At 39.7% G+C, this 23,477-nt stretch overlaps 1 protein-coding gene across 1 annotated transcript in view; it reads right to left on the bottom strand.

The window, feature by feature from the left end:
* Positions 1 to 5,822: 5,822 nt before the first annotated feature.
* Positions 5,823 to 23,477, bottom strand: part of LOC139700723 (methyl farnesoate epoxidase-like) — a 23,726-nt gene continuing 6,071 nt past the window's right edge. Inside the window, exons 3-8 of the mRNA XM_071599171.1 lie at positions 18,760 to 18,938; positions 13,194 to 13,308; positions 12,021 to 12,201; positions 10,428 to 10,554; positions 9,566 to 9,707; positions 5,823 to 6,004 (exon numbers count right to left, since the gene is read on the bottom strand). Of these exons, the coding sequence (XP_071455272.1) occupies positions 5,823 to 6,004; positions 9,566 to 9,707; positions 10,428 to 10,554; positions 12,021 to 12,201; positions 13,194 to 13,308; positions 18,760 to 18,938 (926 nt within the window). The remainder of the gene's footprint in view (positions 6,005 to 9,565; positions 9,708 to 10,427; positions 10,555 to 12,020; positions 12,202 to 13,193; positions 13,309 to 18,759; positions 18,939 to 23,477) is intronic.

Here is a 23,477-nt window from a genome sequence, read left to right as displayed (position 1 = left end):
TTCGCGATGTATGCTGGATTAATTATTTACCACATCATCGAGCAGCCCATAAAAATTCATTCAGCTTCCGCCAGGCTTATGGAGAGGCACAGCCTATCGTTGAGGGCGTGAGGCAAGCGAGGAATGGGTAAGAAAAGGATGGGCATGCTGGATGGAAGGGCAGTAGAATATATGCGGAATTGAATAAGGGTCTAATGCACTTTGAGGTAGCATGTGTCTTGGACGAAGCTAAGAACTGTAGGGGTGCTAAATATGTGTCCATCCAAAACCTGCCTCAAACAGTGTACAATTGAATAATAATAGTAATCAACATTGAATACGGCTCCATTTATATATCCGGGTATTACTTGAATTCTCTAGATAAGCAAAGCTGCTTTTCAAATTTTAATTGGGCTCACACTTTATAAGTAATATAAAGCACAGAATCACAATCTACGTACGATTACTGACCCCGGTGTTACCAAACCGTTCCAAATAGCGCGGAAGGCCAGCTCCCGTGAATCAGTAGCTGGGCCACGTTACCGTGGTCGAATGGTTGCAGAAAACCTACTCTTATTTCCCTCTTGATGCTCCCTTCCAATGTAAAGCAAATGAAATGAGGGTCCCGCATCTCTACATTTTTGCCGCAACACCGGAAGTCAGGCTGCACGACGTTCGAGGTACCAAAGGTGAGGGAAAGATGAAAAGGTGACAGGGACCCCAATTTTATTTCCCACCGACGATCAAATATTTAACCAGCAAAGAAATGAACACCACTCACTGTTGCATGGAACAGTAACTGCACACGCTGTTACGCATTGGAATATACTCTGATGAGGGTTCTCGAACCCGGAAGACGATCGAATCGAAAGCTAATTGAATTAATGTGAAAGCAACAACGAAAGAACCACGGCCATGACAGGTGGAATTTACAATGATGATCACGATAAACTGAAATGGAAAAATATTCATCCTTACATCAAGTTAAAACTCCTTGTCTAAATCCGTTGCGATTAAAAATCCATTGAAAATTGACTTGCAGAAAAAATCCAACCAGTTAAGTAATAGGATGATAGTCATAGAAGGTGCCGGACCACGATACTTCGGACTGAATAGACGCGATACAGTCTTATTCTCGAAGCACGTTCAGCAGAGGTGAGGAAAAGACAAGGATGGTTGTTAACCGTGAGGTGGGGGGTGGTGAATGGCTGATCGTGAGTTTGTTGTGACGACAAATATCTTACGACTAAACTTGGCCCACGAAGAGCTGACCCATGACTCCGTCTCGGCCGGTACAGGAATTTTTCAGTAAAAATATTAAACATTTTCCCACAAGTACACGACTATGGTCCTGCTTTTTAATGCCTGGTTAAACTGAAAATTAACATTAACCAACGGTTCAAGGCGAAAATCAGTTTTACGATCACTGATCACAAGTCCAAACCGTCGGTTATTATTATTATTATTTACACAATTACGTTGCAATTAGGCAAATTTCCTGGTGGCAACGGTCAGGTTAGGTCAAAGATAACTCTACAACGAAAATTACATACGAACACATAAAAACAGAAGAGATAAAATATTTTTACATAATGACACTTCCACATCACATACAATATGCCGTCCACATCACATACAAACAATATTTTCATGACTACAATGGTTAAAGTACTCGTCAACTTCAAGATGGAATTTCGAGGGTTAAAGTTAACGGGAGTATGGTAGCAGTGGGTTATTAATTCATTATTATTAGCAGTTATATCCAGCAGGTTGGTAATATATGTAGAGGACGTGGAAGTAGACGATACTGTCAATAGACAAAGAGTTCCGCGTGATTTTCGTTCGCGTCCTAATAAGTTTCAAATTTGGAGCGACAAATAATTTTTTGTGAAGTTTAAATTGAAGAAAACTCATTGTGATAAAGTTAACTCATTGTGATAAATAGTAATGGAAAGCATCGAATTCCCAACTAACATGTTTTTAGATTTTTTTTGATTGTCAGGTAGAACGTTTCTTTAACTACACGCAACACATAATTTACTTTAAAAAATATGTGTTCCATTCTAGAAATGTAGATTGATTGATTGAAATGAAATTAAATAATTGACTTTGTAATTCCACACACTCAATTAAATATACCACCCAGGTTTCGACGTTGAACGTCATCGACAGGTGATAACGTTCAACGTCGAAACCTGGGCCGTGTTTTTAAATAAAGTGTGTGGAATCACAAAGTCAATAATTTCTTTTCATTTCAATGTGTTCTTCAAATTCCATAAAGTTTCGCCGGAGACAACAAATTATGCGTAGTCATAACGCCAATGAATCCATTATTGCTTACTTTAAGATTTTATGCCACCGGGTCAATGTTATTAAGCGTTGGAGACTTTGGCGGAGCGCACAAATTAACGGTGAATCGAGTTTTAAAGAAGGTTACCAGGGCTATTGCGTCGCTCAGTGGACATTATATAAAAATGCCGCAAACAGACCTTGAAATAACGAAAGCTATGGAAGGATTCCATGCTTTTTCATGCTTTCCTAAAGTCGTGGGCTGCCTTGATTGTATTCATGCAGAAATTCAATCTCCAGGTATGTACCGATATGTTTTCTGAACTACGACTTTGATAACTTTGACAATTTGATTACTTGGCTTGAAAAATTGGGCGAATTCTGTAATGAATTGTAAAACATTACTCTAACATAAGTCATTTCACCGTTTGTTACTTTAGAATGACTAATAGTGACGAATGGTTTTGGTATTTCAATTTTGATGAACTACTTTGAAAGAGACAATCAATAATCCTGAAAAATTTAGAATTTGTTAGGGGTCGCAATTAAAATGGATAATTTTGCCGAATTGTGAGTTTCTCTTGAGTAACCCCTTGAAAAAGTCGCCTGCTCAGAAATTTGTGGTCACTGATATTTGTTCGGCCAGGGAACGCTTGTGTGTTGTGATTTAAGCTTGATCTGCTTAAAAGAAAGTCCGCAGCGAGATTCCGCTGAGTATTAACTTGAATTGGTAATAAGCAAACGCGATGACGGGATGTGACGCTTATTTGCATTCATTTGGTAACTATTCAGCATTCCCCGTATAACGGCTTTGTAAGTGTATGAAAATATTGGAAATGTGTGGATTTATAGTCTAGAAAAAAATGGACACTAAAATATAGGAAGGCGTTCACGTTTGGAGCAACATTGTATGCAGTTGCTTTAAGGCATCACTAGAGCAACTTCCTCCTTTCTTTTACATGGGAGCAATTATTTCACGGTCAATTCATAGAAAATCCCTTTTTCACTTTCAATATTTCGCGCAAAAGAATATTTTCCCTTGACGAATCTGATGATGTCTAGTGGGTGACAACCCTAACAAAAACACTCCCCTCTCGCAGCTAAATCACATACACTGTGATGCATCTAATTCCGATGGCTTTCGTCTGCTCACGCGCCAGTCTGATACGCCACGGATGGGTCTCAACTGGGTACCATCGAGTGTGCAGTTTGACCCGTTGGACTGGAGTTCGAGTCCCTTGCCGGGAGCGGTCGCTATTCCCTCCCCTTCTCGGCATTTTGGATATGGGTAGGTGGCGTTTTTTGACCAAACGGCCAGGCCTCGACCAAGTCTGCCGAACGATTTGCAGGACTTAAAAGAAATTAAACATTTAGATTTAGAATAAATCGTTCACCGCAGCCGTCTGAATGGGGTTCCCGCATGTCTCGACTGCGATGGGCTTCACGTGGAATCAGGTAAACTGAGGTGGAAGAACGCTGTCTCAATTTAACCCCTGTGAAGTCGTACTTGGACCTCAATTGCACTTCTTGGCAAAATTGTAGTGTGAACAGTTATTACAAAGAGGGGAGACGAGTAAGCGAGGGACAAAAGTGAAACCGAAAAGCAGGCCCATTCGCTTATTTTAAGGAGACGAGGGTCGGCGAGGTAAAGGCATGCGGGATCGGCCCGCCACTCCCCGTACGGCGAAGGGGAAGAGGAGAGAATTGCCAGCGACACTTCTCCCATCTATTCACTCCCTTTTAAGCTGTGATTTGCTGTCCGATTCTTCGCACCACCGATCTCCTACCAACGCACTACTATCACCTTGGTCTCTTAACCTATTCTGATACATGCTGTTAGCAACACAGAAGAGTGTACGCCGAACCGAACGCGACAATACAAAGGTAATTCGCAATCGCGTTCTTCAATGACAGAAACGGTTGAGTACGGAAAGAAAATCCGTCAAAGAGAAGGCGGGCATTTCGGGGAAAACTACCTCAACACCGAGAGTATCACCTTCAAAGCATGGGGTGGAACTGGATCCGGAATTTGGGCAAGGTGTCCAATAATTCAAGTGAGATATCTTCGAAATATAACATGACACCGTTTTTTTAGTTCTTAAAAAAATTTATTTTCTATCATTCGATAGATCAAATTAAAATTCTACTTCTAAATTGTCACGATGAAGAGCCTAAAACGTGTGAGTCGGGATCATTTTTACCGCCTTATTCAAATCTGATTAGACCATGTTAACATTATTTATGTTTTACACACACTAAACACAAAATAATTAGAACTTTTAAATAGACGTACTGATTGTTTCAACCGTCTTAATGAATGGTATATCAGCTTCTAAGTATTCTTAGGTCGTAAAATAGATACCTCTCGAGGGATAAATATACTGCACCCCTCAAATACAAGATCTACTTGGAAACAAGTGATCTCCACTTTACTTTGAGAAAGGGAGGGAAAGGAGAGGGATTAAGGTGGTGAAAATGATAGGTTGAGTACTTGGGAAAGTCTGCCTCTAATCGGATTCACGGCCAACATTTTGGATAATAACTTACGATAAAGTAGTATTAGCAAATAGTACAATTCACTCACCGGTGTCTCACAGAATTCATTCCTCCGAGCTTATCATTTTAACACTTGGTATGCTCGGCTCTTCAGAGTAAAACCTTTTAAAATGAAGAAGAACAAAAAATAAGATCGAAAAAGAATTGAGCTCTCCTTAACATCGCAAAAATGTTTTCCCCAGGCGTTCAGAATATCGATTGCCAGTACTCGATATCCACCTTTCCCTTGCTTTGCGAAGTGAATCCAGCCTTTCCTGCTCTCACTGCCTCACTGGAAGCGCATCGACGAATTGAGTGAGTGTTTCACTCGTCTGGCGAGAAGCGACGATGCGGGCCTGCGTCTCCTCCCCTCCCTACTTTCCAATCGGGTGAGGGTACAATACGGTAGGAGAATTTGTTCTCGAAAGGATGGTTGGATTCGATCATCCTTGGTTTCCAAGGGATCCACTGGTGACAATTGCGCGCCTTTGCAAAATTATAATCGATCCACGCCGGCAACTGAGGTCACCATTAGGAATCCTTATGATTCTGAGTTTGGTGCGGGCACAAACTGCGTGGAGCGTGTTCGGAGTAAGCGCAGGAAGGGGAAAACAATTAGAGGAAAAAGTCGAGACGGCGAGAGATCATTAAACGATGGGGATGGATAATAGTAAAAATGGAAAATAGCGACGGTTGACACAGGGATTCAGTGGGCTACATGGAATTGATAGGTATTCAGATTGAACATGGATAAATAATGAATTCATCAATTTTTCTTTGTGCATAATTAGCTTTAATAGTTTTCTATGTACTACGACAGAGCTACAACAGAAATGTGACAACCGTTCTTTTAATCTTTCACCTTTGAATAATCATCAATGCTTTCCTGGCGTAAGTTGACGTTTAATTTTAGAGAAAGATATTGATAACGAAAGACTTTGAAAATCAGTGAAGCATGCAATTCCACATTCTACTAATTTATTTGCTCAGTGAAATCTTCAGTTTTCACGGCTAATTATTTAACTTCTTGGTTGAACCTTGACAGTAAATGGTTTAGGAAAAAGTAGGGTGAATCCGTCTGGTTCTTGTGAGGGCTGAGGTTGACCCTCTGGCACTTTGAGGGTGTATCTCTGCAGAATGGCAGTGAGGAACAGGAAAATGTTGTTTCTTGCCAAGGTCTCACCGGGGCATCCTCTCTTGCCTGCAAATTTGATTGGAAAACTAATTGGAAATTGGTAATTCCTAGGTATTGAATCGAATTACATATTACTTATGTGCGGATATCGCTTTTAAGTAATTATTACGGAAGTATATCAGATATCTGGATAAAATTTATTCTAAATATTGATTGACTCATATTTATTTGAACGAAATTAAAGTAAATAACAGCTTTTAATGTTGATTTGCTTTGATTCAGGAAGCTATAGATTGAATTAGCTCGCAATATGTAGAAGATCGAGTGCTTTGTGAATTTTAAAATTTACTTCTAACCAACGCACTAATTAACTCCAATTTTTCTATTCAATCATGACAGCTTACCAGTCCAATACTGAATTTGCTCTATTGGCCAATTTAACCTGGAATATAATACTCATAACTTTAATGCTTTTACACTGGTGTGCGATAGCTCCGTGGCCCACCTGGAAGCACGTATATTATCACTGTGAGGGAGGCTGGGTATGTATTAAAATAATTTTAATGGAACTCTAATATGTTCTTACAATATTAACTAATTAATTTGTCATGTTCCCTGGCAATCTTTTCATTTCTTTGCACTGCTTTTCGCAGATGCCTTAGGTAACTGGTAATTCATCCTTGAGCATCCCCTGTAAAACTTTTCCTGTAAGCTTTCTTCAGTGATGTCGTCAATTAAATTATCGTGTCTCAGTACGTATTCAACTTGTTCCCCACTTCTTCTTGTAAGTATTCTCCATAGGCACACCTCTTTCTCTCTCCAACTCTTCGAAGCACTTCGTCTGCCTCTCTGTCAGTCCATTTATCTCCATCGTTCCCCTGTTTCAGTGCGATGTAATCCGTGAAAATGATTGTGGCTCACTTCATAATCGAACACTCACAATACGTTTATATTTTTCAATTGTTCCCGGCTCAACCTTGTGGAAATTCATGTCAATTAAATGAAGAATACAATGTATCTCTACACTGTGCTTTATTTATGTACAACCGGTTTCAACGCTCAAGCGTCATCATCAGGTACCTGATGATGACGCTTGAGCGTTGAAACTAGTTGTACGTGAATAAAGGACAGTGGAGAGATACATTGTATTCTTCATTTAATATACGTTTATTTTCATCATTCCATATTTGCGATAGCTATCTTTAGCAAATAGAAGTATTTAATCATCGCAAGGAACTTATTTCTTTCCATTTTTCAAAATAAACAAAAATGCTTTGCTTCAATTTACTATTAAATTAAATCACACGATGTGTAGAGCTGAAACTTTAAAAGCAGTCCAGTGAGATACGAGGTTTTAAGAAACAAACCTTGCCCTTATGCCACGAGCGGACTCTCTGGGATTTCCTTAAGCATTATTGAACAAGCCACGTATTTGTGTCAATGTTGTGAGCGCTAGAGCCTAAGATGGAAGGGCATCACTAGTGGCCGCACTCCCCTCTCAAACATCTTGAGATAGCAATATTTCTTTCAATTCATAATAATATTCAAAGTGATATGAAGAAATTCAATTTCATTCATTTTATAAAAGAAGAACTTTGTGGAGTCACATGCAAAATAAATCATTCCCGTCAACCGATGGTAAAAATATGAAATCTCTATTACAATGGACTAGAATGTTTGTTGAAAAATATCAAACCTAATAATTCCTCCTGTCCAGATCAAATACTCGCTCGTGTATTTGAAAAAATAGCGACGGAAATTACGCCGTATCTAGAAATTACATTTAAGGAATCGCTAGTAGATCACAAGGTTCCCAGTGATTGGAAGACGGCTAACGTAAAACCAATATTTAAAAACAAAGATAAGGAGGAACCGAGCAATTATAGAGACCTGTTTCCCTCACGTCCATATAATGCAAAATCATGGAGCATACATGTAGTTGCTAGTTCGATAGTGGACACCTCAATAGTTAAGAATCATCGATGAAAAATAAGCGCGGCTTCTGAAAGAGTGAATCTTGCGAGATGCAACTTGCACTTTTTGTTCATGATAACCTTAGTTCGGGAGAGAGCATTGTTACATTGGACGCGGTTTTTCTAGATTTTAAGAAATCTTCGACAAAGCACCAAAGAGTGAAGTACTCACCAAGGTAGAAGCCTACGAAATAGATAAAAATACAGCAGAGGTCACGTCAAATGATTCCTATGGAATTCTTATCGGGACTTTTTTATTCCTTTTATTTCTTACGTTACCGAAATTAACTCCGGAGTCAATAGTGAGATACGTTTATTTGTCGGAGATGCAGTGGGATACAGAGATATCCGTAATCCTGAGAATTAAACAGCTTTATCAGATGCCCTTGATGCTTATAAAACGCTGGTGTAGCACTTGGTAATTAGAATTAAACTTATAAAAGTGCAAAGCTATGCATTTTGGTAAAAAGCGCGATTCCCACCCGAACGCCTACTGCATCATGCCCACCGAAATGGAAAGTGTAGACTCGATCAAATAAATAATTAGGCGTTACCCTCACTCACGACCTCTCCTGGGTGAAACACATAATGTGTGGAGAAGATAACGATAGTTAGGATTAATTAGGAGAGTACTGGGTGAATGTGATGAAAAGGTCAAAGTGAAATGCTATATTTCGCTGGTTTGGCCTCATTTTGAATATGCTGCCTTGGATCCGGGATCCTCACGAAGTTGGATTCATTGCCGAATTGGATCACTTGTTTCGTAAAGCAAGGTCTCTATAGCAGTCATGTTAAAAATGTATTATTACCCCATCATAGTGCGCGGTAGGAGAGATTATGTCACTAAAATTAGGAAGATTAAGTGTAGAACAGGGAGATTTAAGATGTAATATTTCCCAAGAAAGATAAACGATGAGAATAGCCTCGTCTGACCGCATTAGGGAGTGAGGAGTGTTCTGGGTTAAAAGTAGCTTGATATGTGATCACCACGTGCCACACACCTTCGCGGTGTTTTGCAGGGTACCATATAAATACATTTTGTCATGATAAGCATTCCATAACTGTGAGATGCCTAATCAATGCCACGGTCACAATGGCAATTGAGAACAAACATGAAACTATTTTATTAATGATGCAGCTTAATACGCATAAAAAGTATCGGCAACAGATTTGTCCCGACGTGTGCCTGAAGTGCTGCATTCGGACCGTCGGTTAAGTGTGCGCATGATCGCAGATATCGTATTGGCAGTGATAAGATGACAGTGCGTACGATTATCACTGAAAATATGGCACCAGCAGACTATTTCCTATTCCCAAGAGTGAAATTTTTCCTTAAAGGATACCATTATGTGACCCTAAGTGCCGTCAAAGAAGTTTGCATGCGTACCCTTCAGGAATTTATTCTGGTGTCCGCCTACCAGGGAGCTTTGGAGTCGTGGAAACCCGCTGTCAAAAGTGTGTCGATGTTCAAGGAATGTACTGATTGAAGAAGTTTGAGGTATTGTTGCTACATCTAAAATTAATCTATTTTTCCGAATCTTTTCCCGATAATTTTTATACATACAATGTATTTAGATACCAGGTAACTTAAAAACCCACTCACTTTCTGCAATTTCGCACAAATTTGTTCCAAGTTATAAATATTTTTCCTTACCAGTACTAAATGGGAAAATAGATGCATTCTGGTTATTTTTTTCACCCATCTGCAAGAATCTCTCCGGGATAAACATCTCAGGATGCTTCCATATTTTCGGGTCATGATGCACGCCGTAGAGGTCGATTAGGAGAACTGAACCCTGAGGATACAAACAAGTATTTTTCCAGGTCAGTTTATATCTCAATAAAATGCACAGTGTCTTTCTATGGAACAAAATGGCGCCGATTGACAACACTTGCGTGTTCAAACAAATGCTTGATTTGCTGACTTTGCTACCAGGGGTGTGTAATATTACGGAGTGTAAAAGAAGAGTTTTATATTTTGCATATCACTATGGTTGATGTGAATAATTTGAAAAAAATCATTTTATCGAGGGTAAATAATTATCTTTGCAATGGCTATTCACAATATTGTCAATTAAATTAAATCGCTGAGGGGGATTTTTGCATGCATATGATGATTTAGTTGCTACGACGATATTTTTTATATTACGGTGCCGTTGATAATGATATCAGAATTATTGCTCGATATGCTCGATATGCTCGAAGAAATTTGCCATGCTGTTCATTTGTCAGTACCTCAATATTTGTGTATTGTTGATGGTAATTTTTGAAAAATACAATTTACAATACCGTAGCTGTTAGTATCATATTATAGTTTAATAATTATTTATAAACGCTTTTTCTCCATCGGTATCGTGAAAACTATGCCTTTGAAAATGATTTACGGAGGGATTGATGGCAATTTTTTGGCATTTCCATTCATTTATTTTATGGTAAAAGTAACCATGACATAATTTAAAATTTTGAGGTACTTGCTGTCATTTAAAATGTGTAACATAATAATTCACAATGTATACCTTTGGAATGTGATATCCTTTGAAGTTGATGTACTTATCAGTTGTCACTGCCGAATGTGGAAATGCTGAGGGCGAAACTGAGCTGAGGCGAAGTACTTCTTGAATGGCGGCCTCAACATATGTGAACCTAAGAATGAATGTTTTCATTACAAATGAATGAATTGTACGAGTAAATGAGAGCGCTTCATCGCGTACATATATCTAAAACATTGCGATAAATGATTATTTCAAATGGAATTAAGGCATAGACCACAATATATTCAATGCATATACTTCAGGTATGTGTACATTTATATGCACCTGTCGCTTTAAATGTGTTATTCAAGGACTATGTGAAAATATTTTCTCAATACAAGATCTGAAAACAGGAAAATATATTTTTTAAATGAATAACTCTAAAAAAATGAGAGTAAAAGAAAATTAGACCATATATTGATTATATTTTTTCTGTAAAAGAGTAACATTTTATTTTACATGTAAACTATTTTTTGACTATCATAAATGAGGATTTTGTACAATGTGTGATAAAAAAAAGACAGGACTAATTTTATAACTTGTTTATTTCGACGGACACAGCTTAATCGAACTTGTCGCCCTCTAAGTACATGCCTTGGCTGACGACACACCTTTGTCAATGTTTCTTCCACCTCTTGAACCCTGCCTGGTAAGCCGCCTTAGGGATCCTCTTCAGGTCCGCCGTACAATTAGTTTTAATGTCCGCAATAGAGTCGAATTGGCGCCATTTCAAGGTTGATTTTCACTTTGGAAACAAAATAAAGTCTGATAGAGCCACGTCTGGAGAGTAGGGTGGCTGCGACATCACGGAAGTTCCGGTTCTGGCGAAATCTCTGTCACGATCACTGCCGTGTGAGCCGGCTCGTTAGGGCGAATTTTGATGCGACGCGCGTCATGCCCAAAATGTCTGTCAAAATTGTCTGACAGGATCCAAAACTAATGTCCATTTCCTCGGCTATCTTCCTAACAATTAAACGGCGATTTGCCTGCACCAAATCGTTCACCAATTTCACATGGCCAGGGTCTGTCAAAGCGGAAGGCCGCCCCATTCGCGAATCTTCATCTGTCGATGCTCTGCCCGATTTAAAACGACTGTACCACTCAAAACACTGGCTTCGACTCATAGCTTAATTATTAAAAGCTTGCTGAATCATTTCAAATTTCTCCGTGACACTTTTGCCAAGTTTGAAACAACATTTCACGCACACACGCAGTTCCTCTAGCTGCTTGATTGCTGCCGTTGCACGCGGCGACGAACAGGTTAAGACACGTACCGCTGCTGCTGCGTAAGCACTCAACGTAAACAAAGGCGACACCTCTACTTTTAATCGTGAGATGTGTCGCTAGATGGCGCACTATGTCTTGTTCGCGTAGAATAAAATCAGTCCGGTCTTTTTTTGATCACACCTTGTACACTAGACCGCAGAGTCCATCAAAAATCTACTCGGCAGATTACTACTAATAGTAATAATATAGGATATTGATTGTGCTCGAATGGACTATGGGTTTATCATCAATACACATTGGCGATGAAATAAGGGTAAAAAAGAAGAGGCATGGAAAAATATTAAACCATACCTGCCCCTGTCATCCAGCGACGGCAGTCTATCCTTTCCTACAACTTGATCAATCTCCTCCTGCATCTTTTTCTGTGCTTCTGGGTACAGAATCAAGTAGAGCAAAGCGAAGGAGAGGACGTTGGTTGTTGTGTCGGTTCCGGCCATAAAGAGCTCGGTGCACAAAACCTTCAGCTGTAAATCTTCAAGTTTACATGACCGCGTTGGGGAAAAATTAATAACTCAGATTATTCACGCAGGAAAGAAATACATGCATGCGACATAAGAGAAGTCTGTGAACTCTGCATTTAAATACTTTCTCATATTTGTGAGGAGTAGAGTACATATAACGAGAACTTCAATTCGCCCACCTCCATGGGAACGAAATACGCCAGTACCTGTGCTTATATTAAGATACAATGGTATTTGAATAATACCAATGGGTCCAATCCTGGTTGACCACATGGAATGTTAAACATTATTTCGCAGATAGTAGATAAGAGGGCAAAAAACAGTGTCTCCATTTGTTTTTCTTTTAGATGACATGGATGTACTTAACTAAAACATATTGAACTAATAATATCTTATTTCTCATAGGCAGTCATTGTAGCAGAGCATCATTTTGACTTTCTGGCATTGTAACAGATAACCCCCTTCCATCACAGTCGTCAATCAATATCCAGCTATAAGAGATCCATCTTTATCACTTCATCTAGGTTAATTATTTTCAAGTAAAGTATTTTGTTGGTCTCATGATATATTTATGCAAGCTGAAGCGTCAGTCACCTCATGTCACCAAGTACTTGTTTCCTCCAAAGAAGGTTGAGGTTGAAGTTACCCATTTACTCTGATGTTCATTTTATAACTAATGGGAGGTGATATCGCGAAAGGTTGTTGAAGTAGACTTAGACTTAGAAGAGCACACATCATCATACAATAATTTAAATATATTTAAGAGACATTCAATGATCCACATAAATTATGACGATTTAGCCACGATTTTCCCCAGTAAATTTCAATAAAAGGCTTTAAATTCATCAATTTCTAGAGAGATTTAAAATCCGACGAAGAATTTTTTGTATTATAAAAACACATCTATAAGATTTACTATTATAGCATTTTATTTCATGAAACTACTACCATTAAAAATATGCTCTCATTATTATGAAAACAAATTATGCAGACATATACAAACCATTGAATGCATTATGCAGGCCATGCTTTTCCTTCTCTATTTCTCGTAAGTAGATATCAATGAAGTCTCGTGGTTGGTCATAGTCAATGGTCTCCCTGTGAGAATCTATTTCCTCCTGAAACAGAAGGTATATATACATATATAAAACCATAAACACAGTAATCAACCCGAAAGTCGGTTTAGAAGGTGATGGTAGAGTTCACCCAGTACTAAGCCCTATACGGCGTGTGAAATTCAAACATCAGGGTAGGGGGGCCATTTCCTTTCCCTGGGCCGATTATGGTTTCCAAGGAAGACCTGGTAACCGAAAAATCACTTAAGCTTGGGTGGAGCCGCAGGTGCCCAGAGGGCCTCGCCCGGGAGTCGAACCCGGGACCCTCCGGTCAGCAGTCCAACGCTTTACCCCCTGGACTACCGCGACCCACAGTATATATATATATATATATATATATATATATATATATATATATATATATATATATATATATATATATAAGGTATGTATGAGAAAACATGGAGCATGGTAAAGAGCTGAGTACTATCAAAGATAAATGAGAATATACCAAGAAAGGTTAATCGAAGTCCGCAAAAGACACTATTGGAACCGTTAACGCGAAAAGGATTAGAAAACCATAGATCACGGATGAGATGATTACATTGATAGATGAGAGGAGCAAATGATAGAATGTAAACACCGAGTTAGGAAAAATATGGCACAAAATGTTAAATAATTAATTGAGATTGGCGACAAATAAAGCAAAAGAAGCATGGTGGAAGACACAGTGTGAGGATATGGAAAGGTTTTAGGCGAAGGGTGAAGTTGGTGCGGTCTACAGCAAGGTTAAATCTTTATCGGAAAGTAAGAAAGGAAGATCTATGCTAGCAGTTAGAGATAAGGCGGGTAAAACAATAGTTGACGCAGGAAAGATCCAAGAGAGATGGAAGGAATATATAGAAGAACTTCATAGTAAAGAACTGCTTGATAATCCTAATGTCTCAGACTGCTCAAGTGTGAGTGGGGAACGGTGAGTCTGAATGGGCAGTGTTAGGAAGAGGTGTAAGAAAGGGTTACCCATTATCACCGTTGCTGTTCAACCTGTATGCAGAGGAAATGATTAAAGAGGCATGGGGAGAACTTGAGGTAAGAATGAAGGTGGGCGGGGAATTCGTAAAATCAGTTAGGTTTGCTGATCACCATGCTTTAGTTTGTCAGTCAGCTAAGAGGTTGCAAGCATTGCTGAGTGAATTGGAAATTTAGTACGACTGGTATGGGATGAGAATCAATATTAATAAAACAAAAGTAATGCGATTTTCTAGGGAGAAAAAGGTCAAGCTTAACATTAAAATAGGAGGGCAAAACCCAGAGCAGGTGGAACGGTTTACGTATCTCGGAAGTGTTTTGGGCAAACACGGTCAAATTAGTAGGGACGTAAGGAGAAGAATTGCGCTAGGCAAAGAGGCTTTCACAAGGAGGAGGGAGTTGATGACAGGGACGTTGAGCAAGAATATTAAGAAAAGACTCGTAAAAACTTTGATATGGATCGTAGCTATGCACGGCGCGGAAACGTGGTCATTGGAGCAGGAGGATAGACGTAGATTGGAGGCTTTTGAAATGTGGGTGTGGAAAAGAATTGAGAAGGTGAAATAGACAGAGAAGAAAACAAATGAGGATGTATTTGGTATGGTGGGCGAATAGAGGGGTTTGTTAGGAGAAATCCTATGGAGGCAGGAAAAGTGGATGAAGGGGGTGTTGACCCGCAGTGGGATGTGGAAAACCGTAATAGAAGGGAGAATGTTAGGCAAACGAAGACAGGGAAGGAACAGGATAGGGATGTTGGACAGGATGAAGGGAGGAAGAAAGGGAAAGGAAAGATGAAGAGGGGCCTGATGATGTAGAGTAGGGTGCTGGATTTTGTTAGGAGTCACAAAATATTTAATTGGTATCTGCGTCCATCCAAAAACCTACCTTAACCGGTAGATTGCCTGATAATAATGTATATACACACACACACACATATATATATATATACATATATACACATATATATATATATATATGTATATATATATATATACATATATATTTGTATATATATATATATATATATATATGTGCGTGTGTGTGTACAGGTATATGCATACGCATGTGTGTGTATATATATATATATATATATATATATATATATATATATATAGGTGGGTGAGGGGTGGGTTGGGATGTAATTCAACGCATATCCGCAGATGGACGCGGTGTTTCAACTTGATCACAAGGTGCAATATATATATAACACTTTTTGAAAGTCTCACAATAATAATGTATAAAAATTAGCTCTAGTGGACACAGGCAAAAACACAGAAGCAAACAAAAAGACTGACTTAAGTTTCGAATTTTCGGTGGTCGCAGCCACCTTCCTCAAGGAAGAGAGCAATAGAATTTCCCAGGTAAAAATATTACAATAGATATTGAAATAGCCTAGGTATTAATATTAGGCATTAATTACCCTGATCTAAACATGTTTTCATCCCCCCTTCACCCCCATCACCATCCACTTTTTCCCCACCCTTCTAAGAGGTCCCCTTCTAACGCTTCCCCTCAAAACTCTTCCCTCGGGAAATCTATCCCCACCTTCCCCTTCCATCCATCGTTCTCAGTGGTTGTAGGTGGTGGTCCTATAGTTTCCAGTTACAATTCTCCCACCGAAAGAATCTCCGCATTCCTTGACCACCACCTACAACCACTTGTACTCTCATTGCCCTCTTTCACGAAAGACACGTACCACTTCCTCGACCGTCTAAATTCCGTCTCTATTCCCTCCACACCGAACCTACTTATGGCCACCATCGACGTTACCTCACTTTACACTTCTATTCCCCATGCAGAAGGTTTATCCTCCCTCCGGTATTATCTTTCTCTACGCTCCCCACCCCAGCGCCCCTCAACGGAATTTCTCCTCAATCTTGCCACTTTCGTCCTAACTAAAAATGCATTCACTTTCCAAAATTGTTTTTACCCACAGACAAAAGGCACAGCGATGGGAACGAGGATGGCACCATCATACGCCAATCTCTTCATGGGCCATCTCGAAGAGACTTTCCTGTCACAGCAACCCCTTCAACCTCTTTTCTGGGTCCGCTACATAGACGACATTTTTATTCTCTGGACACATGGCTCTGATTCTCTCAACAATTTCTTATCCGCCTTAAATTCATCTTTCACTGTTAAAGTCACTTCTTCCATTTCAGACTCCACCATCACCTTTCTTGACACAGACATCTCACTTCAAAACAACAAATTCACTACTTCAGTACACATCAAAGCCACTAACCATCAGCAATACCTACACCACACAAGCTGTCATCCTCAACACACGAATCGCTCGATTCCTAACTCTCTCTCTATCCGCGGACACCGAATTTGCAACACCACAGCCACTCTCAACAAATACCTTGCCAATCTACACCTTGCAATCCTCAAACGCGGTTACCCAGAAAAGTTACTACGAAATAAAATTCACCGTTCCACCCGACCACACACACCACACAATAACAAGCCCACATTGACGCAGGACTCAACCTTTGCACCACCTATTACCCCGGATCACACAGACTGAAAACCCTCCTTAAAGAACTGTTTCCAATTTTACATGACAATGACGCGACCTCATCCTTACTACCCCAATGCCCATCTATCGCATGCAGACGACCCGCCAATCTCAAAAACCTTCTGAGATCCACCAACCCTTTGGCGCCCCCCCCGTGACAAATATCCCAATATTTCCCCAACTTGCAACCGCCCCCGATGTAAAACCTGTCCTCTTATTATGCCTACTCCCCTCTCCCTACATCCCCTCATTGCCCCCTCACCTCGTTCCCACGCTAATTGCCTCTCAAAAAATATTATTTATCTTTTATCATGCAAACATTGCACTTCCTTTTACATAGGTGAATGCATTACCCCCTTATCCATCCGAATGAATAATCACCGGTACTCCTGCAATTCTGCCTCACTCTCTTCTCTTCATATCCCTTCACACGCCAATTCCCATAACCTTTCATTCGACCAGTGTTTTGCTCTAAGCATCCTAGAATCCCTACCTGATTCAGCCACCAACATAGAGGTGAGAACTCGTGAATCCGCCTACATACTATCCTTCCGTTCCTTTAAAATTCCCACCCTTAACCGCCATATTTAATTTCCTTCCCAGCATTCCCTCCACACCTCCCCTCCCCGCCCTTAGCTCTTTCCCCTCTCCTCTGCAATAGCATATTTTCAGTCTCTCTTGAAGAAGGCCTCTGAGAGGGCCGAAAGCTCGAACAATTTACCGTGTGAGTGTTCTTTTAAATGTGTCTATTCTTTTCTATTTGTGTTATATTGTGTCAGCCCATTATATATATATATATATATATATATATATATATAAATAGATATATAGATATATAGATATGTACATGGGTCGCGGTAGGGAAAGTCTCTGGGCACGTGCAGCTCCACAGCTCCACCCAAGCTATGTGATTTTTCGGGTACCAGGTCTTCCTGGGAAACCATAACCGGCACAGGGAAAGGAACTGGCCCCCCTACCCTGATGTGTGAATTTCACACGCCGTCGGGCTTAGTACTAGGTGATCTCTACCATCACCTACCATACCGACATTCGGGTTGATTACTGTGTTGATGTTTTTTTTATACATGTATATATATCAAAGATAAACCTCTAAGAAATGCAATAGCTTCGTTGCTCTTACCTGAACAAATTCATGGACTCTGAGAAAAAAGGATTCGACATCAGCAATTCCAAATCGCTTAGGTAGTATTTTTGCAAGAAATGGAAGTGAATTGTAGAGGATTAATTGTTGATTATTTCTATTGAAAATTAGATGAACGGCTTCCGTGAGTTTCTTGAATTCATGATCTCTGTAGTCATATCTCTTTCCAGTTATTAAGCGCCAAAGAATGTTCACATTCGCTGCTTTCAGAATATCTTGAAAATCAACCTGCAAGCAGACATCCGCGTGAAAAATGATGCATATTCCCGTGTAATCATGGCTTTACTTTATGGATGGCAGTACGTTTACCATATAATTAATATTACTATTACATTTACTTAAAAGTTACAGTATTATTTTCATATACATTTAAAATAATTTTGCACCATCTTGACCCTTCTCGTGCTCAAGGGGGTGACATTTGTGCGTATCTGCAGGGACAATTTGTCTCTGAAGGAAGAGGCATTTTTCCGAGTACAACACGACTCGAACAGAAGGGGGAAAAGGTGCACGGGGCGTGGGGAATCTGGCGTTAAGAAAAGCCCGACCATAGTGCAAAACATCCGCTTCCCGAACAAACGAAGTCAGTATTCAAAAATCAAAAAAGGAAAATTATTTGAAATGCCTCCAATTGTCATCACATATTAAAGAATGGATTCTTTATATGTCAATTTCAGGCACAGGTATAAAGGGCAAAGTTAGATTGATTTCAAGGGCTTGATAATCCTAATATTAATAATGAAAGTAACAAAAACATGGACATTTATTCACAGAGTTATCTTCTCGCTGATTATGTACTGACCGGATAAGGAAAGCCATTTTTGTGCCCCCCAGATATTTCCTCGATACCATCGAAAACAGCTTGTATTTCCTCCTTAACAATCCATTCTAGGGAACTCTTGCCAAAACCTAGCTGGCGGAGGTGCTGTAAGGTGAAACGTCGCTGTATCTTCCAATGTTCTCCAGAAGTTAATAGAATCCCTTGTGTGAGAAAGAAAAATTTGAAACGGGATTTCGATGAATCAATTTTCATCAAAGGTTCATACAACTAAATATTAAAATATTGAGTTTAATCAAATATAGTCCAGATAGTGGGGATTCAATTCGTCTCCTCTCTGAACATATATCCCAAAAGTCACAATCAATGTGACTTAAATACAAAAATTAGTTAAATTAATCCTAAAGAGGAATGAAAAATGGATGAAGGGTGTGTTGATAGGCAGTGGGATGTTGGAGACTGTGATAGAGGGGAGAATGTTAGGCAAACGAGGAAAGGGAAGGAACAGGATAGGGATGTTGGACGGGATGAAGGGAGGAAGGAAGTACTCAGAGATGAAGAGGGACCTGATGTAGGGTGGGATGTTGTGTTTTGCTAGGGGTCACAAATTATTTATTTGGTAGTTGTGTCAATCCAAAAATCTACTTTAACCGGTAGATTACCTTATAATAATAATAATATACTCGGGGGCTGTCCAGAAAATGACCTCCGTTTTCGTGCAGCGTGAGAATTAGTGGTGGGATCCGAAAGGTCGCTGTATTGACGTAGTACGTAGTAGGTCAGTACGCCTCGAGCTGCAGTGGTTGGAAGGTCGCGCCGCTTGTCGTATGCTTACAACAGCGAGTCAAAATACAATTGGAAACGCGAGTCAAAACACAATTGGAATTCCCGCCAAATGGTCTATCGAGAACATGATCTCCGTTATACAAAGTACGTAGTAGCCTAACTTTTCGGTCGTGTTTCCATGCAACAGAGTCCTAGTAATCTGTGGAAAACTTTCTAAAGAGATCAGTTGTCGCAAAGCGATTCTCACGATCGTATCCATCAATTTTCAGGCGAAGTTCGTTGTTCACCACACGCCATCATGGAGATTTGGATTCACTCTTAATCGAACGACAACACTGACGCACTACTCTTGTCGCTCATCACATATGCATATGTACAGAGCAATAATTTTCCAACGAATTTCAGCAGTTTTGAAATTTTTTTATCAATAAAAATGCGGAAGGCTGCGAGATGACATATTGGAGTCTTTTAAAAATTTTAGGAGGGCGGAACGGGAGAGGTCATTGAACACCGCAAACCTGTATGATTGAAGGGATTGCCAAATTTCCAACTCCCCCAAAGCATTCAACCTGTGTCCTTTCATTTCTGCGTGGAGAATGCCGGCTATGAAATTACTGGTGTGATTTTTATTTGAGAGGTGTGAGGCGAATTGGGATCAGATGTCTTTCTTTGTGAAGCATGAACGGTGTTATTTGATCCTAATATCGAATGTCCTCCCTGTCAATCCAATATAGATGGCGTTGCAGTCCGCACAATTGAGTTTATAAACCCCGCTGTGTGTGTCTCTCTCTCTCGCTCTCTCTCTCTCTCTCTCTCTCTCTCTCTCTCTCTATATATATATATATATATATATATATATATATATATATATATATATATATATATATATATATATATATATATATATATATATAGGCTCTCTCTCGCTCTCTCTCTCTCTCTCTCTATATATATATATATATATATATATATATATATATATATATATATATATATATATATATATATATATATGTGGTCGCGGTAGTCAAGTGGGTAGAGCGTTAGACTGCTGACCGGAAGGTTCCGGGTTCGATTCCCGGGCAAGGCACTCTGGACACCTGCAGCTCCACCCAAGCTATGTGATTTTTCGGGTACCAGATCATCTTGGGAAACCATAGCCGGCACAGGGAAAGGAACTGACCCCCCTGATGAGTATATATATATATATATATATATATATATATATATATATATATATATATATATATATATATATATCCTTTCCCTGTGCCGGCTATGGTTTCCCAAGATACCACATATATATATATATATATATATATATATATATATATCCTTTCCCTGTGCCGGCTATGGTTTCCCAAGATACCACATATATATATATATATATATATATATATATATGTATACATATTTTTTTTTAAGGTAATCTACTGGTTAAGGTAGGTTTTTGGATGGACACAACTACCAAACAAATATTTTATTACTCCTAAAAAAACACAAAATCCATCATCCTACTCTATATCAGGTCTCTCTTCATCTCTGAGTACTTCCTTCCTCCCTTCATCCCGTCCAACATCCCTATCCTGTTCCTTCCCTTTCCTCTTTTGCCCAACATTCTACCCTCTATCACAGTCTTCAACATCCCACTGTCGGTCAACACCCCCTTCATCCACTTTTCCTGCCTCCATAGGATTGCTCCCAACAAACCCCTCTCTTCGACCACCATACCAAGTACTTCCTCATTTGTTTTCTTCTCTGTCCATTTCACCTTCTCCATTTTTCTCCACACCCACATTTCAAAAGCCTCCAATCTACGTCTATCCTCCTGCTTCAATGACCACGTTTCCGCACCGTACATGGCTACGCTCAATATCAAAGTTTTTACGAGTCTTATCTTAACATCCTTACTCAAAGTCCCTGTCATCAACTTCCTCCTCCTTGTGAAAGCCTCTTTGCCTAGCGCAATTCTTCTCCTTACGTCCCTACTACTTTGACCGTGTTGGTCCAAAACACTACCGAGATACGTCAACTGTTCTACCTGCTCTAGTTTTTGTCCTCCTATTTTAATGTTAAACTTGGCCTTTTTCTTTCTAGAAAATCGCATAACCTTTATTTTATTAATATTGATTTTTATCCCATACCTGTCGCACTGAATTTCCAATTCACTCACCAATGCTTGCAGCCCCTTGGCTGACTGACAAACTAAAGCTTGGTCATCAGCAAACCTAACTGATTTTACGAATTTCCCGCCCAATTACATTCCTACCTCCAGTTCTTCCCATGCCTCTTGGATAACTTCCTCTGCATACAGGTTGAACAGCAACGGTGATAATGGGCAACCCTGCCTTACACCCCTTCCTAACACTGCCCATCCGGACTCCCCGTTTCCCACCCGCACCTGAGTAGTCTGAGACATTTACAGGTTGCGGATCAGCCTCCTTTCCCTCCAATCTATTCCTATTTTCTGCAATATACTCATTAGTTTTTCCCAATTCACTCTATCAAACGCTTTTTCGAAATCATACGAAACAGGCAAATACCTCCTGGTTGTGTTCTATATTCCTCTCGATTAATAATTTCATTACTGCAATGCCATCACGCGTACCTCTGCCCTTCCTAAACCCAAACTGATCATCCTCTAAGTAATCATTTGCCCTACTCTCTATCCTTTTGTTTATGATCCTGAGAATAACTTTAGCTGCGTGGGATATCAAACTTATTGTCCTATAGTCCTCACATGATGTGGCCTTTACCTTTTTCGGAATAGGAACTAAAACTGATCTCACAAAGTCTTCCGGCCAGATTCCCTCCTCATAAATACTACGGATCAGACCATATAGCCTCTTCCTCCCACATTTTCTTAAGCATTTTAAAAGTTCCACGGGAATGTTATCTACCCCCACGGCCTTATTTAGTTTCATCTCCCTTAATGCCCTTTCTATCTCATTGTCTAGTATGCCTGGACCTAAGCTGTCTTCCTCTACGCCTCAGTAGATTGGGATTCGTACAGTTTTGTAAATGGAGGTAAAGACAAGGATTTATGCGAGTCCCTCATTTTGACGTTCACCTCAAATTCCCTACACCAATTAGTCACTTCAGCAACAAGGGGAAAGAACATTCTTGATCTATTAGCTACTAATATACCCGAAAGGGTCTTAAATGTAGGAGTTATAGATGGAATTAGTGATCACAGGGCTGTAAACGCTAAATTTTCCGTAAGGATAGAAAAAGTTAACAAACCTAAGAGAAAAATTTATTTATTCAATAAAGCTGACCATGATGGCCTAAAACGTGTGTTAAACTGTTCCTTTCTTAGATTTGACGAATTAAGCAAAACTAGGAGTGTCGAGGATACCTGGAATAATTTTCTTGCGATAACACGTTCAGCAATACAGAGATTCATACCTAGTAAATATATAAGAGAGAATAAGGAACCCCGTTGGTACAACTCTGAAGTTCAGAAATCACTAAGACGGCAAAGGGCGTGCCATGCCAGAATGAAAAACGCGGTTAAAGATTCCTCCCCTGATAAAATCAACGAAACCATACAGAATTACAAAGCATCTAGGTCCACTGCCAAGAAGGCATTCCGGAAGGCGCTAGCGGAATTCAAAAGGAAAAAATTAGGCGAGCATTTAAACGATAACCCAAAGATGTTTTGGTCCTACGTCAGGGAAGTGCTGGGAAAAAATGCCACCGTAAACTCATTGAACAACGTAAAAAGGGATAAAGTAACAAGTAGTTTAGACAAAGCCAACATATTAAACTCATTCTTCCACAGTGTTTTCAACAAATACTCCCCGAATACACCAGAGAACCTCCCGAAAGCATTTCTACAACCAATGAATGCAATCGACTTTTCCACCCGCGGAATAGAGTTACTCCTTAAAAATATCGACCCCAACAAATCTCCGGGACCTGATGAGATACCGGCTCGCGTGTATAAAGAACTA

The sequence above is a fragment of the Hetaerina americana genome, unplaced genomic scaffold (genome assembly GCF_022747635.1).
Source record: "Hetaerina americana unplaced genomic scaffold, ioHetAmer1.1.p SCAF_107, whole genome shotgun sequence".
NCBI lineage: Eukaryota > Metazoa > Arthropoda > Insecta > Odonata > Calopterygidae > Hetaerina > Hetaerina americana.
This window is presented reverse-complemented; position numbering and strand designations above follow the sequence as displayed.